Source organism: Paramormyrops kingsleyae, chromosome 16, assembly GCF_048594095.1.
Source record: "Paramormyrops kingsleyae isolate MSU_618 chromosome 16, PKINGS_0.4, whole genome shotgun sequence".
Classification (NCBI taxonomy): Eukaryota; Metazoa; Chordata; class Actinopteri; order Osteoglossiformes; family Mormyridae; genus Paramormyrops; species Paramormyrops kingsleyae.
Window position 1 is genome coordinate 8,529,078 of NC_132812.1, and position 14,579 is coordinate 8,543,656.

The 14,579-nt window shown below is 44.4% G+C and overlaps 1 protein-coding gene across 3 annotated transcripts in view; it reads right to left on the bottom strand.

Moving 5' to 3' along the window:
• Positions 1-14,579, bottom strand: part of LOC111849083 (E3 ubiquitin-protein ligase SH3RF3-like) — a 118,748-nt gene that overhangs the window by 37,217 nt on the left and 66,952 nt on the right. For all 3 annotated transcript variants that reach the window (XM_023821646.2, XM_023821645.2, XM_023821644.2), the window contains exon 2: positions 3,311-3,586. In XM_023821646.2, the coding sequence (XP_023677414.1) occupies positions 3,311-3,586 (276 nt within the window). The remainder of the gene's footprint in view (positions 1-3,310; positions 3,587-14,579) is intronic.

The window sequence follows — 14,579 nt, forward strand, 5'->3', positions numbered from 1 at the left end:
TGCAGATTTGCTTAAAAAACACACAATTGAACATTAAAACATGCAAATTAAGAGTAAAATTAAGAGTAAAACCTAACAAGTTTCTCCAAAACGTTACTCTAGTCGGATGGCTAGATGAACACCGCTTCAGTCCCCAAACCTCTGCTCAGGGGCACCTCAGCCAGTCCACGCATGCATTACATTTCATATATATATGGTATTTAGATGTGTGACGTCATGGCGCCTTATATGGCAATTCTGTAGAACTGTATACGAGATTCCGTCACGAATGTCAGGCCATTCACTGTGGAAACAACACTATCACTCTCCTGTACCCTGTCTTCTCTCACAAACGTCCTCACTTGCACAAACACAACACACTTAAAATGGGGACTAGGAGATCTTCTCCTAGAGACCCATAGAACTAAATATAGGAGTTTCACCGAATCTCTTCTTGGTAATAAATGGGACTTTCTGCCAGCACTATTTATGAACTAAATGATTCAGAGTTTCTGGCAATTGAGTAACTTACTTAATGGCATTTTCCAAATAAATGCCAGATCTGGCCCCGTTTTTGACAGGCTTCTTACTCATCCTTATGCCGTACCAGCAAACACAGTGGGATGAGAATCGTGACACAAACGCTATGCCACACTGCCGTAGCAGTCTTGCTATTTGTGCTGTGCTGTTAACTAACCAGGCTAGTCTCAGTTTGCACAATCAAGTAAGATAATCTTTATGAAGCTTAATCGAGATGACAGGATTAAATTCCATCATTTCACATAAACTTTTTTATTGTATCAAACTGTTGGTTATGATACAAGGCCTTTAATGAGTTAAGTTTACATAAGTGCGGGTCTGGAAGCGAGCGTCTGTCTGCCGGAGCAGGAGCTGAGAATAAACCGTTTTAACGGAGAATAGGGGTTCTGAAAATAAAACCTGTAAGAATAAAGCCAGCAAGGGGGTTCCCAGCACATTTTAAGGGGGGGTGTTAAACCAGTAATTTTACTACGTGTCTACGTATCTGTGTTGGATGATTGCTGCAAATACTGGGGTGACCTTAGCAGAGGTTTTGAAAAGGCCAAGCTATCACATTTCAACAGACATAATATACTTTTACACCAACATGAAGATCATTTAAATATCATTTTCTTTGACGGCCTAAGACATTTTTGCACAGTATTGTATGAATTACATTACTAGAGTAGGCATAGTAAAGGGAAGAAGGATTATTTAGAATTTAGGCTTGGAATAGATAGGAAAAATTTTAAATCAAGCTTAACAGTTTAGGTGATTAAAGGGCGTTTATTGGTACATGTGATGTGTGATAAGGTTTCCAGATTTTACCTTTTTCCCCTTTGAAATGTTTACATACAGATCAACTTAGGTTAGCATTTTACACTACAGTGCCAGGAGGGGGCACAAGCAGAATTTTGCCCACACCCAGACCATAGAATCCAAGCATTTATCAACCTTTCTTTTCAGTGGTAAGTCAGTTTAGTAAGTCTTCTGTTCTTCTGTCCAGAACACTCTTTGGTGTTCTGTTCCTATTCTGCTTGGAGTGTGCTTTTCGAGTATGTGTGTGTGTTTTTTTTTTCCTTTGCTCCATCAGAGCTTCATGAATATTGTGTATCTGGCCTGCACTGGGCCCCCTTACTCAAATACCATTTTCCTCTGATAGAAGAGGAGGAAGCGCATTGAGAATGTTAAATGGCAGGAGAGTGGCAGGGACACACGCTGGCAGAATATCCTGGACTCCCGATAAGCCGAGAATAACAGAATGAACAAATGATATGCTTTGAATTTGAATTTGAAACAGCAGTGAATACAAATAAGCTGCTTGACGCCAGAAATTTACAATTTAACAATCAAATGTAGCTCCCCAATGACAGGCGATGTAGTGGGGAGGGGGGGGGTAAAGTTTCCAGACTGATAAAAGTCATCACTTTGCTGTGAACACCTGCTTGACATTATTCACATCATACAATGTTCCGCTCCTGGGAGCGAGCCTGCTGGGCAGTTAATGTACCTTGGGTATGACTGTCATAAATGGAGAGATTACGAAGAGTGTTTTAAACAACCACTCTGTCCTCCGACATTCCTGTATACCAAGTAAAATTAACATATAACCTCAATATGTGACCTGACCTGTGGAAGGCTTAAAATTAATTGGTCAGAATAGCAAGTGTTTTCTCTCGGGCTACTACGCCTAAAAAAAAAAAAAAACTAAATCAGACTGCAAAAAAAGAGTCAAGCTTTTGCAAATCGCTGCTTTTTAATGAAAGGTGGCAAAGACCCACCGTTCTCCCTTTTGAATTGAAATATTTCAGAAATGCCATGTTAATGAATACACCGGCAGGTCTGAGAATTACCAGCCTGCCTATCACCGCAATGGACGCATGTGTTTCTAGGTACAGTGACTGTAGGAGCATGGAAACACTATACCGCTAGAGCAGGGACTCAAGCAGGTGGGGCCACACAGCTGGAGGCTTCAGGACGGTCAAATGCAGGGTCAGCTGTCTACCAGGAGTTTGTAGGTATTCTTAAAGTTTAAAGCAGCTTCCCCAGGTGTCCCAAATGCCAGGAAGTCAAGGTGAACCAATGACGTCCTGACAGGCATGAATCCTGCTGTATGCCCTAAGCGTCCTGGCACCTATGTGGAGAACACGTGGATGTTTCAGAAAAGCAAGGCGCTGTACATTGAACCCTGGTGCCCACATGTGAGTGCCACCTACCACACGGCACCAATCTCAGAGAGGAAAAATGCGAACCAAGTTGAAAGTTACCTCTGCTAAAAACGGTAACTCCGAGGCAGCAGAGATATGACAAAAAGTCGAGCGGTAAGGGAGAAAGTCTTCAGCCTTGGCATTATTATTTGTACAGGTGTATACGCTAAGAGAGTATTGTAAGTCGAGGCTCATTAATAAGACTAACCGCCTCTTTGAAGTGAAGCACCACGTGCGATTAGACTGGCTGCCAATGTAATGAGCCTTTAATGGGAGCGATGGGGCAGGTGGACACAGATTTATACGGCAAGCAGAAAGGCCATCGGGCGGTAGAGAGAGAGGCAGCTGAGAGTGTGCAGGGAGATTCTGACAGACTCGGATTGCTGTTGAAGCACCACGGAAGAAAAATTTTACATTGTAGCTCGGAGGGAGAAAGAAACATGGGTGGGAGGAAGGAGTTCAATCAACATCACATTCTGCCCATTTCTACCTAAGACAGAGGAACTGTATGATGGATGTAGAAGTGTAGATGATGTTGGTTCCAAAGCTGTAACACTGTCTGTGTGTTTCTGAAACTCAAAAAATGCATCTTCATAAAACATTACCTTAGTGAAGGTCAAGCAGTCCTTGTCCTGGTCCTTGTCTTTGACTTCAAAGTCATAAAGTGCCTTGCCTTGGGGCGGGGGCTGTGACAGAGGCTTGATGCACTGGATGTAGCTGGCCGGGAGGAAGCCGTGGCTTCCATTAAGCTCGCCGTGGTACCAGTTCTCGTCCACTTTCCGGCGCAAGATGATGATGTCACCCTTGTTGAACTTGAGGTCTCCCGGCTCCTTGCCTTCATAGCTGTACAAAGCCTTCCCACAAGGCAGCTGCGGAACATTCTGGAAGAAAAGTGGGCAAGGAATTTTTAATACTGGACTTAGGCCTGATGCATATGGAACCTATACACTTTCTGCAGGATATGCTGTCCAGTTAGACTTCACCTCATCCTGCTGTTACACAGGTGAATTCTAGAAGATTGACAGCATCATCCTTAACTTATTATTTTACTCCTGTAAAATAATAGAGACATGCTTTCACCGAACTACAATTAGAATGAACTTCACACCACATCCGAAGATAACAGCCCCGTGAGTGTAAATAATTATACAAAGATGGTTTAAAAACTGCCATAGAGCCCACTGAGCAGGAAGCAATGCTTGACATAATAATGCATCTGTCATGGGCTGGACCAAGTGTAGAGTAAAATCATTCACGATTCATTTGATTTTCCCATACAACCACAAAGACTCCTTAGTGCTGAGGAGCACGCCACCAGACAGGTCCCTGGCCAACACTCTCAGCTATCACTCCCCCTTTCTTCATGAACAGAGCTCATCTCCAAGGCAGTAAACAGTCACTGAAGTGTGGGGGAGACAAAACGACTCTGTCAGACCTGTGACAGCTTACCTCCTTCTTGCCGCCTACACTCCTCAAAATAAAAAGGAAAAGAGAAGCAAAATGAATAACCAGGCTCAGAATTACCCTCACTGTGGCACTTGTAGCGAGCACGAAAGAATTCAAAGACGGAGAATCCCTCCCTATTCTGTCTGCGTTCCCAAAGTAGCTGTACGTTGGCCAAGCTGATATGGCTTATCTCTGCTGCTCTTTGCACAGGTCAATGACAATTAGCCTCATTACCGCGCTAATGCGCGCTGCGTGACAGGGCTAACAGCTGCCTAGTGGGATCTTGGACATGCCCACAGAAGACCAGCCTCACATTCTCTTGGCCACACACCATTCTGACGAGTTCCCCCAGCTGAGCAAGAGCGAGAAATGCTCTGTTACAGCCAGCCATCACTTCTGTTCTCTTAAAGTCTCATTTCAGTCACAGCATGGATATCCAGGACAGAGTAGACAGGGAACATAGTTAGATCCAGTCTCAGGAAAGCAGAGTTTTCATCCCTCAAAAAATGTTCAAGTCTTGATTTCTCAATGTCAGCAAGGAAGAACATACAAAAATTTCAACTATTAATTCTGTGTATACATGTGTTTGTGTGTGTGTGTATAGCCTAAACATTTCATCTTCTACCGATACACATCAGGCAGTGGGCACAACAGGTGCATCAGTCTCTGTAGGATGACCTTGGCTTCTGTGCACAAACAGCATACAGTACATCTGGAGTCTCACAAGTTTGGAATTTGTCCTTGAAAAGCATTTAGAAGCTGTGCAAAAATAAACAGAACCTAAAAGCAAGCCTCAGAGGCGATCTAGCTACAAGCGCTGAAGAGGAGGATACATACTAGAACTTGTTTTTTGAACATAAGTGTGTTTGTTCCTAACCCAGTTCACATCATTAATATCATTTACAAATTAGAACTTAAGTCTAAGGTGCTTATGTAAGACAAAGTGAACAGAAACCATGTGACACGTGAGCAGGAGAACAACAGAAGCACACAAAAGGACAAAATGGGCATTGGATCTGGGCATCAGGTTCTGGGTATCTGGCTTGGCCCAAGAAACAAAACAATGGCCAGTTGTTTTATTACCAATCTGATTGAATGGTATTGTTGCTTGACCTCCATTAATGTCAATGCCCCACCCACCCAACTTACTGTTCTGCAAATGCCAAATGTGCTGATAACAATCCCACAGTCGCAAAGCATTGTTCGGAATATTTTCACAAGACCAAGGGCCACTAATGCCATCTCTGATGTAAGGGAGATCGAGCTCTGGATCCAAGCTGAACCGACTCAGATGGAGACACCTGACCTCAAGACATTTGCATTTTAAATTCAAAGTCTGATTTCAGGAAGGAGCAGTGGGGAAATAAGGTCAATGGGCTCCTTATGACCTACTTCTGACAGAGGGGAGGATAGAGATGGGAGGAGAAAGGGAAGCAGCACCAGGAAGGAGAGACACCGTTATATGAAGGGGAGACAGAGAGAGAAAGAGACAGAGAAAATGGGAGACAGATGACAGATCATCACAGAGAATAAAAGCCACACTGCAAGAAAACACATCCAGCTTGCTTTGCACACATCACGGGATTGTAATGTGCCACATCTTTTCCAGAAATTACTTTAGCAGGCAGTCTTTTTGGGGGTGGAAGGGGGCAAGGGGGATCTGATGGAGATGAAGGAGGCAGAGGAAACAGGTGGGGGTCACCAGGGCTTGGGAGCACCTGGGGTGTTCTTGGGTAGTGGAATCTCATGCCAGCAGCAAGAGATGGGAAAACCAAGCCAGGTGTGTTTAAAGAGTGAAAGTGGCCTCCTTATTCATACCTCCTACAAACATAACATATTTAATATATAAATAGAACAGACCTGTTTGCATGAATATGCAAACACCATGTTTCAAAAGATAGAAAAACAGATGGTGCACTATGGCACCAGAATGGTTGTAAACATATTGTTATAAATAGTTTCCTCGAAGCTTAGGTAATTATTCAGAATTCATTTATAAACATGAATGTCCAGGAATGTGTGAAACTTGATACCCCACAAAAAATCCATAGTTTGCTACTTGGAATCAATGGGCCTCATTCACCAACCGTTCTTACGAACAAATTTGTTCTTAAACCCCACGTCAGGGGCGTAGATTTAGGGTGGACGGAGGGGATGTGTCCCCACCAATATCCTCCGACCATTGAAATGTCCCCACCAATAATTTAATCCACTTAAAAAAAAAAAAAAAAAAAAAAAAAAAAACAATCGTGCTGTCAACATTAACCTAGACACGCAGAAAGGGATAAATCACGTTCTCTCCTTGAGTCATCCCGCCCCCAAAACACATATGAACATTTTGATTGGCTGTGCATTTCCCTGCTATCATGTGAGAGGCTGTGGCTGCGTTCAGATACAAGCAGCGCCAAATGCAGTGGATTTTTTCCCCGTGCAAGAAGGTGTGTTTGGTGACACATGTGAGGATGGCGGCAGAAGAAAAAAAGAAGCTGGACATAAGGAGCTTTTTTTCAAAGAAAAGTGTAAATCACTTCAAGTTCGCTAGTGAATCCATCAAAGTCCATCAAAGTAACGACAACAGTTAACGCTAATGCTAGTGGGGTTTTGACATTACACTATTCCTTAATTTAACTTAATGAATTGCATTTCGAGTGGATTAATATCAATCGAAGCATTGCTAGTATTAATGTAAAGTGATTTTGCATTTTGCAGCATATTAAAAAAACATGCATTCCGTGGAAGGAGTTGGGGTGGCGGGGTTGGTGGGTGGGGCAGGGGATGGGGGGGGGGGGGGGGGTGGAGTCATAGGTTCCCACCAATGTCCTGAGCAAATCTACGCCCTTGCCCCACGTACACACTTTTTTTACGAAGACTCTGACATTCACCAATGTTTTCTTATCTGAATTGGTTCTTAGCTAAGAACAGAATCTATGCACACTCAAGACCATTCGTACGCACATCTGAGTAATGATAGTTTGTTCAAAATAATCGGTTATAGCAGTTTTGTTCATAATACAGTTCATAAAATGATAGTATTTGAATAATTTATAAAAGCAAAATATAAAAATAATTTTAAAGTGTAAAAATTATTTTCATGGCGATCATGCGGATTATAAATAGGTCTGTTTCTGCGCATTGGGCTTGCTATCAAAATGGCATTTCTGTTACTTCTTGAAGAGCTTGCCAATCGTGCTCTGAGAAGGGAACGCATGTTTGAAGATCATTTAGATTTATTTGGCACACAGCGTTCACAGATAAGGTGATATCTTTCCATGTATCAGCTTTCTTGGGGGCTTTATATTCACTGGTTACGCTACTAAATACCATGTGTCTATTTGCATTTACCTTGTGTACAGTAAGATCGTGTTATAACGGACTTCAAGGGACCTGGCAAAACAGTCTGTTATATCCAGAGTTGCTGTATGCCCAGAACACAACTACAGGACACCATTTACTGATGCCACACCCCAGCAGACACACTTGTGGTATAGATTATTATACTTTACATGTAGTAATCCAACTTTACCTCAGCAGATGCCTAACTATTAATAATCCCAACTACGTATCTGCGCTGGATGCAGAGCCTGCATGTCCGTTATAGCCGAACAAAACTACAGCTAAAAGCAGCCCTGGGGACCAAATTGTTTGTCCGTTATAAGTGAAATTCTATTATATGAGAGTCCGCTATATCCGATGCTTTTTCTGCATGTTCTTAAAGGCGCACGGCCGGGACCAGCGGACCTTGTCCGTTATAGACGATATTCTGTTATAAGCGAGTCCACTATAATGGGATTTTACTGTATTAATACTTCTACTTCAGCATTACTGAATTTTTTTTTCCTCTTAGTGCCAAGCGTCTCACAGCCTGCGCGTCTCTTCGCCATTCCGTGCACACGGCCCTACAGTTTCATGCCATTTTGTGGGAAATTGCAAGGCGTTTCCCTATGCTAATTAGGACAAACTGGCACGCGCTTTCAGTTACGAAGACGTGGGAATCACCATTCTTAAGAACAAAGATGCAAACAATTATGCTACTTAAGAACACGTCGTGAATCCAACGTAGCTAGGTTGTTCTTAACAAATTTCGTAGGAACAGATTTAAGAGAATTCTTAAGAAAATATTGGTGAATGAGGCCCAATAATTCCATGATATCAGATATAATGTCATACAGAATTCCTTTAATACTATGTTCCTTGGAAAAATCCCACTTTTCTGGTTATTAGAGTAGGGATGATAAAGAACTTAGAAGCAGCACACCAATGAGGAAAGCTCATATCTTGAAGTGTGCTGCTGATCTGAACTATTCTGTAAAGACCTTTAAATATTAATCCAGTGGAGATTTCCATGGAATCATCCCTCTGGGCAAAATATGATGTTGATATGAATATATGATATGAAGTGTCATTACTCCTGGTGTCCGCAGTGTGTTCACTTAGAGTGAGTTCAGTGATATCAGACAGCGTAAGTGGGCCAAAATGTTACAGCGTGTCATCAATCACTTCTGTTACAAACACCTTTTACATTTTGTATAATATAATACATTTACAATGTTCCACATTTACATCCAGCTTTGTTTTAGCTGTCAGTATTTATCACCAGTTATCGTATGCTGCAGACGAAACCATTTCCTCTGAAACCACCTTCATATTACATCGTCAACCGTGTACCGTTAAGGATACAATGAACAGCCAGCTCTACCAATCAGTGATGTTTAAGAGCTGCTCTGGTGTTCAGACAAGTATCTTTGTTGTTTCTAAATCTGCCCATTTAAACACATGCATAATACCAACGTACAAACTTGGGTGTGTGCGGTATTTATGTTTATTATGCAAAAAAGTTTCCACAACTGTTAAATAAATAAAATAAGTAAATACGGGATGCACAGACGTAAATATAAAGACCCAGAGGGTTCTTGCCGAACATTCTCTTACATCCTCAACCAGGGAAATGAAAGCGAATCTCAACGGATTCCTAACCATTGGGTGTGTTTGTAATCTACCAGATTTTCAAGTCAAGTGAAAAGCTGGCCGTACTGTAGCCCGGCATGTTAATTTGTCTTAATTTCAAAAATAGGCATGAATGACGAGTCTGATGCTGTAATGATCTGAAAAACATGACAGATAAATCAGAGCAGGGCATGAAACACACATACTCTAATAAAAGTGTCATGTGGGCACAAGCATGCACGTTACTCATCTGCCAAGTGAAACATTACACAGGACAGCCGTGCCCTGCCCTAAACTCCACACTTATGCACCATATATAGTAGATACCTAATATTAACTCAAACATAATCATTAAATGCTATTCGTGTTGTGGGGTATTTATTTACATATATTAATCTTAATATACTAAAATATCTGTTCTGTACTGTACTCAAACACAGATGTACAGATACTTAAATGGCTCAGACCAAGGAATGATTGAAATAATAATAATGAAAAATATTATTAACAATAAATATTTGTGAGGTTTCAGGTAAATCAGATAAAATAATGTGTGTAATATTAAAATAAGAATATCTCCAGCAAAAATCGTAGTCATACACAAAAACGTGATATAATGTGATACAAGCAAAAAATGATAAGCAAATAACATGACAGTTTTTAACAAAAGCAATAATTGAAATATTTTGGACAACTACAAAAGGTATAAAAGATACCAATGAGGAATACCCTTCAACAGGTCAATATGGAAAAAAATGGAAGCATCCGCTGACAGGCTGAGGAGTGAGTGAGTGGAGCTGGACACATTGCTCTCTGAGCTGTCCTGAGGTGCTTGTGCGTTGCACGGCATTTCTGTGCCACTTTCCTCTTAGAGTGCCCTTCCAGCGTGGCCTCGGCTTCTCTCTTAGCGAATGACACACACCTCGCTGCTTTGACACCCTGACAGGTCCCCGGCTGCTGAGATTTCTCACTTTCGCACCCGTTTGAAAGGCACTTTGACACCACAGGATCTGCCTGACGGAAGGTGGGGGAGTGGGCGCTCCCCCCCACCTCCCCCCGTGTCACAGTGGCACCATGTGTGCTCATGGAAACTTCACAGTCACGTGCATGGATCCGTCACACCTCACTCTCCACCTGCTGTTTTTGCTTCTGAGAGCAATTCCTGACTGACACAGGTGGAAAGTGGGAAAAAAAAAAGCTAGACCTCACCAAGATAGTTAGATAAATTAACCTACGCATCCACGGTACTGCACACGTCAAGCTGGAGAGAGTACAGAGAACAAGACCGTGGCCTGACAAATGGCATAGCCTGCTCATTGGTCAGACAGACGCGTTACACCACTTGAAGGTGATTTTATCACCTTGGAGGGGCTGACAAAAACCGCTTAGAAGCTGTCAAGCGCAACTGTTTTGAGAGCATCATGAATCGATTCCAGGCGAGATGCAGGCAAACATGACGACCCTGCAAACAGGCTCACTAAGATGCAAAGTCTGTAACCTGAAGGTCAGCCGTGTTTCTGCGCGCGCACACACACACACACACACACACGTACGGCACAAAATCCTGCATCTGTGCTTTATATCTGAGTGCAGCAAATAAGCAAGGGCATTTCAAGAACTGACAAATAGCGAAGTAAATAAAAATACAAATGTCACCTGCTGGACTAATGAAGTCAGCCAGACAGAATGTTATCAATGGAATCTCAGTTACCAGTGGGATCGCTGACATTCTGTAGTAGCAGAGATTGTGTCTTTCACTGGCAGCAAACCAGGCATGGAGCCACAGAGCAAAATTACAGGTTTCAACCCCTCCCAAAATTTGCATCTGCCCCCCCAGCCAGCAAAATCTACTGAGGAGGACTACCCCCCCTCCAAAATTTCTGGCAAAGGGCCTGCAGCAGGCATAAGTGTTTCATTAGAGCAGATTGATGCAGCCAGGCAGTGCAGCCCAAAAGGCAGATCTGCTGGCAGATGCTGCAGAGGGACAGAACAGGCGGACAGAGCAGGCAGACAGAGCAGGCAGACAGAGCAGGTGCAAACGTCCTGACAGTGCAGGCAGACAACCCAGGTCGCCCAAGGTAGACCTAAAAGGATCTTCATCAGCCAAAAAAAGGACACAAACCCCACATTATAATCATCCACAACATTTGTGTATTAAACATAAACTACGTCTTAAGCCATAAAATGAGTAAACAACAGTGTAGTCACTCTGTTTGACTGTTTACGGGTGAGATGTCTCTCTCTCACACACACACACACACACTCGTGGTCCACACCTGCATCCCACAGCATTCAGTTTGTCACTAAGGCGATTATTACACACACACCAAGCAATTAATATGATCTGGAAAAGACCAGTACTGGTGGGATTGACTCCCGTTCCCTTGACGGCTTTTCGTGGGAAGCAATCGCGAGGGGCAGTGGGCTGAAAGCGCAGTGGCCGGCCGTGCGAGGGGCGGTGGGCTGGAAGCGCAGTGGCCGGCCGTGCGAGGGGCGGTGGGCTGGAAGCGCAGTGGCCGGCCGTGCGAGGGGCGGTGGGCTGGAAGCGCAGTGGCCAGCCGTGCATCAACAACACCACGCAGCAGCTGCTCGGCTTTAACGCGGTTGGGGGTGTATTTAGCGACAATCTGCGCCAGGCAACTGCCCACAGCAGTATGCTAATTGCAGCACTGTGAGTGTGTGCAATTGCCCCCAGGGCATTCCCGTACCCCCCCAACCCCTCATGTGAGTGTTATACAGGTAGGTGGCTGACATACCCAGCATGCCTTGTGTCCCCAACAGTGTCCATCTGCACCCTTCAGCCTCTGATCCCCCCACACTCACCATCCAGTGCTTTGGAGTTTGATGGGTGGAACCCAAAAAAAAATAAAAAGAAGACCTCCCTCCCCTTGGCCTTTAATTGGCTGAAAGAGGCGTTCCACAAACGGGACGCTGGCGGGGGCCGCCGCTTCGTGCTGGCTTTCCGTTCCGGCTGAGCAGCTAATTAATTATCCTTGATAAAACTGTTGGCTAAATGAACGGCGCTGCTTCAAACCAGCACCTCACCAAACCGCAATGGCTTGCTGTCACTTCCAAAGTGCATTAAACTGAATGAAATGATGCTTTTAATTGCCATTTGCACAAGTACGCTGCAATGCCTCTTTTCACCTTGCCCATCTTTGAGACACGCACACAGTTGAGAGTAAAAGCTGAGGTCCAAATGGAGAGTCAGGCCGTTTATCCGGCGCCCCAGAAGCATTTGGCAGGGGTTAAGGGGCTTGCTTGATGTAGCTATTCTTTAATCATTCCACGTGCACCAGCATATACTATAATACACATTTTCATTACTGTTATCACGGTAAATGGGTTTTTCAAAAGTAGCACGACATCAAGCTGTGTGTCAGAGGAGACTCTTAAAGGAGGACTGAGGGTGCTACTCAGTGACTGATAGTTCCCCATGGATTTGGAGAACATCACGCCGCCCGCAGACACAGCTGAAAGGCCGTAACAGGCACCAGCAGGCCCCGATACACCCAGCAGTCCCCGACCAGCTTTCAGGCCCAGTGTGAGCGCCACACGCCACCGGGTTATGATTCCAGCACCGCAGGGCTCTGCCTCTTAAGCTTTGTCGTCCGAAGACGGCTACCCACAGGCTGCTTTCACGGGTCCGCTACAGCCGTCTTCCACAATCGCTGCCCGATCGCCTGAGGTCAGAACGCCGGGCGCCGGCACTTCAGAGTGCCATGTCTCTCGGCACAGCGCTGTAGAAATATTAAATCAAGCCTGACATGCGGCTCTCTCACTCTGTGCCACGAAAAGCCAGATTCCTATCATCTTCCAGGTTCAGGGACCCAGCTGCTGTATTTCAGCAGAAATATGGGAGAGGAAAAATCCAATAAAACATTATTCAAGCTCATTAATCTATTCAAAAGATTCACTTTTTATGCCAAACAAGGGGAAGCAGTTTTGGTAGCCAGATGAAACCAGGGTTAGTGTCTCCATCCTTTCAAGGGATCCATTGATTCTGAATAGTTAGCCAAGGAGAGACGTATGGGTCAATCTCCCATTCCCAACCAAGAAGGGTGGAGCTCCAAGTTGAGTCAGTGGGACTGAACATCTTCATGGCTGAGGAGATGCTCACCTACTATATCAGTGTAAAGCTAGACCTCATCAGGGTTCCAGCTTCCACCAATTACATGACTCCTGTCATGCCCTGCTCGTCTGATCGTCCCATGTGCCACGCCCCCTCGCTACCTCGTGTGTAATCCCCATGTTACCAGCTGTTTCTCATTGTTGTTAATTAATCTGATGTATTTAAGTCCGCGTTTAAGTATGTTTTCCAAGTCCTGTCATTGATGATATGTTGTACTGTATAGTTGTCTCCCGATCATGTCCTTACTGATTAAACCCCATGGTTTCCCAACTTCTCAACTCTAGTTCCTGCTTCCCTGGTCCGTGCCTGCACACCGCATGACAACTCCAGCACTTAGAAATGAGCGCTGCTTGAGGTCCACATTGCTTAAGTAAGGTGGGTGAGTTTCTGCTGGGTGGTCCTGCTCAAAGTGAGGAGACATATGGGTCAAGCATCAAAGAGGCCCTGCACCCCCCCAGCCTCACTGCCCCCTGCTCCTCATGACCTAACTCAGTGTGCTGCCTTGAACACCCCCATCCTTATCTCCATGCCCCACATTCCCATCCAAACCTCATGACTTCAGCCATCTTTAATATAAGATTGCCCACCCTTATGAAATCTTCCCGACAAACGTGCACACACAGACCCTGCGTGAACCTGTTAATTTCCGGCAGCCCTGAAGAAAATGGTTATCAGTGTAATCCAAAACACCACCCTTCCTGGTGATGCTGAGACAACCCCCCCCCCCTCACCCTGCCCAGCACAACCACCTACATAACCATGCCAAGCTGGCCTAGTCACAGCCAGTAAAATGCCCCAGCAATGTGCTGGCAAATACAAAAGTCAATTAAAGTCAAAAGAGAAATCCAATTTAAAGATCCCGAAGAGATGGCAAAAAACACATATAAGATACATTTATGCAAATGAAGGATCACAGAGCTGTTTCTCATCGCAGACTCAAGGACCACTCTCCCCTGAACGGCAACACGTAGAATCCAGCCCGATGGCAGCGAGCCGCACTCCACATACTCTATACGGTAAGCAGCACCAGGTGCCTTTTCCACAAGCCTAAGCCAGAATTTAAAAGGGAACAATTTGTTAAATAAAGGCAGCCATTATTCTTGTTGGCGTGGTTACTACGTTTTATGCTGCAGGCTCTTATACTGAGTTTTCCCAAACAAATGCCAAAACACTTGTTAAATTTCAAATTATTGCAGTTCAACATGCACAGCAGTACGAGAGGACAATAAGCTTGCCAGTCAAAGGGTTAACGCCTTGAGTAAAGTGCTTCGTCGGGCCAACTCGCCAATGACGAATCAGGAAGCTGCACACAGCGTTATACCCAGGCCTCTCGTTAATTACCTCCGGAGACT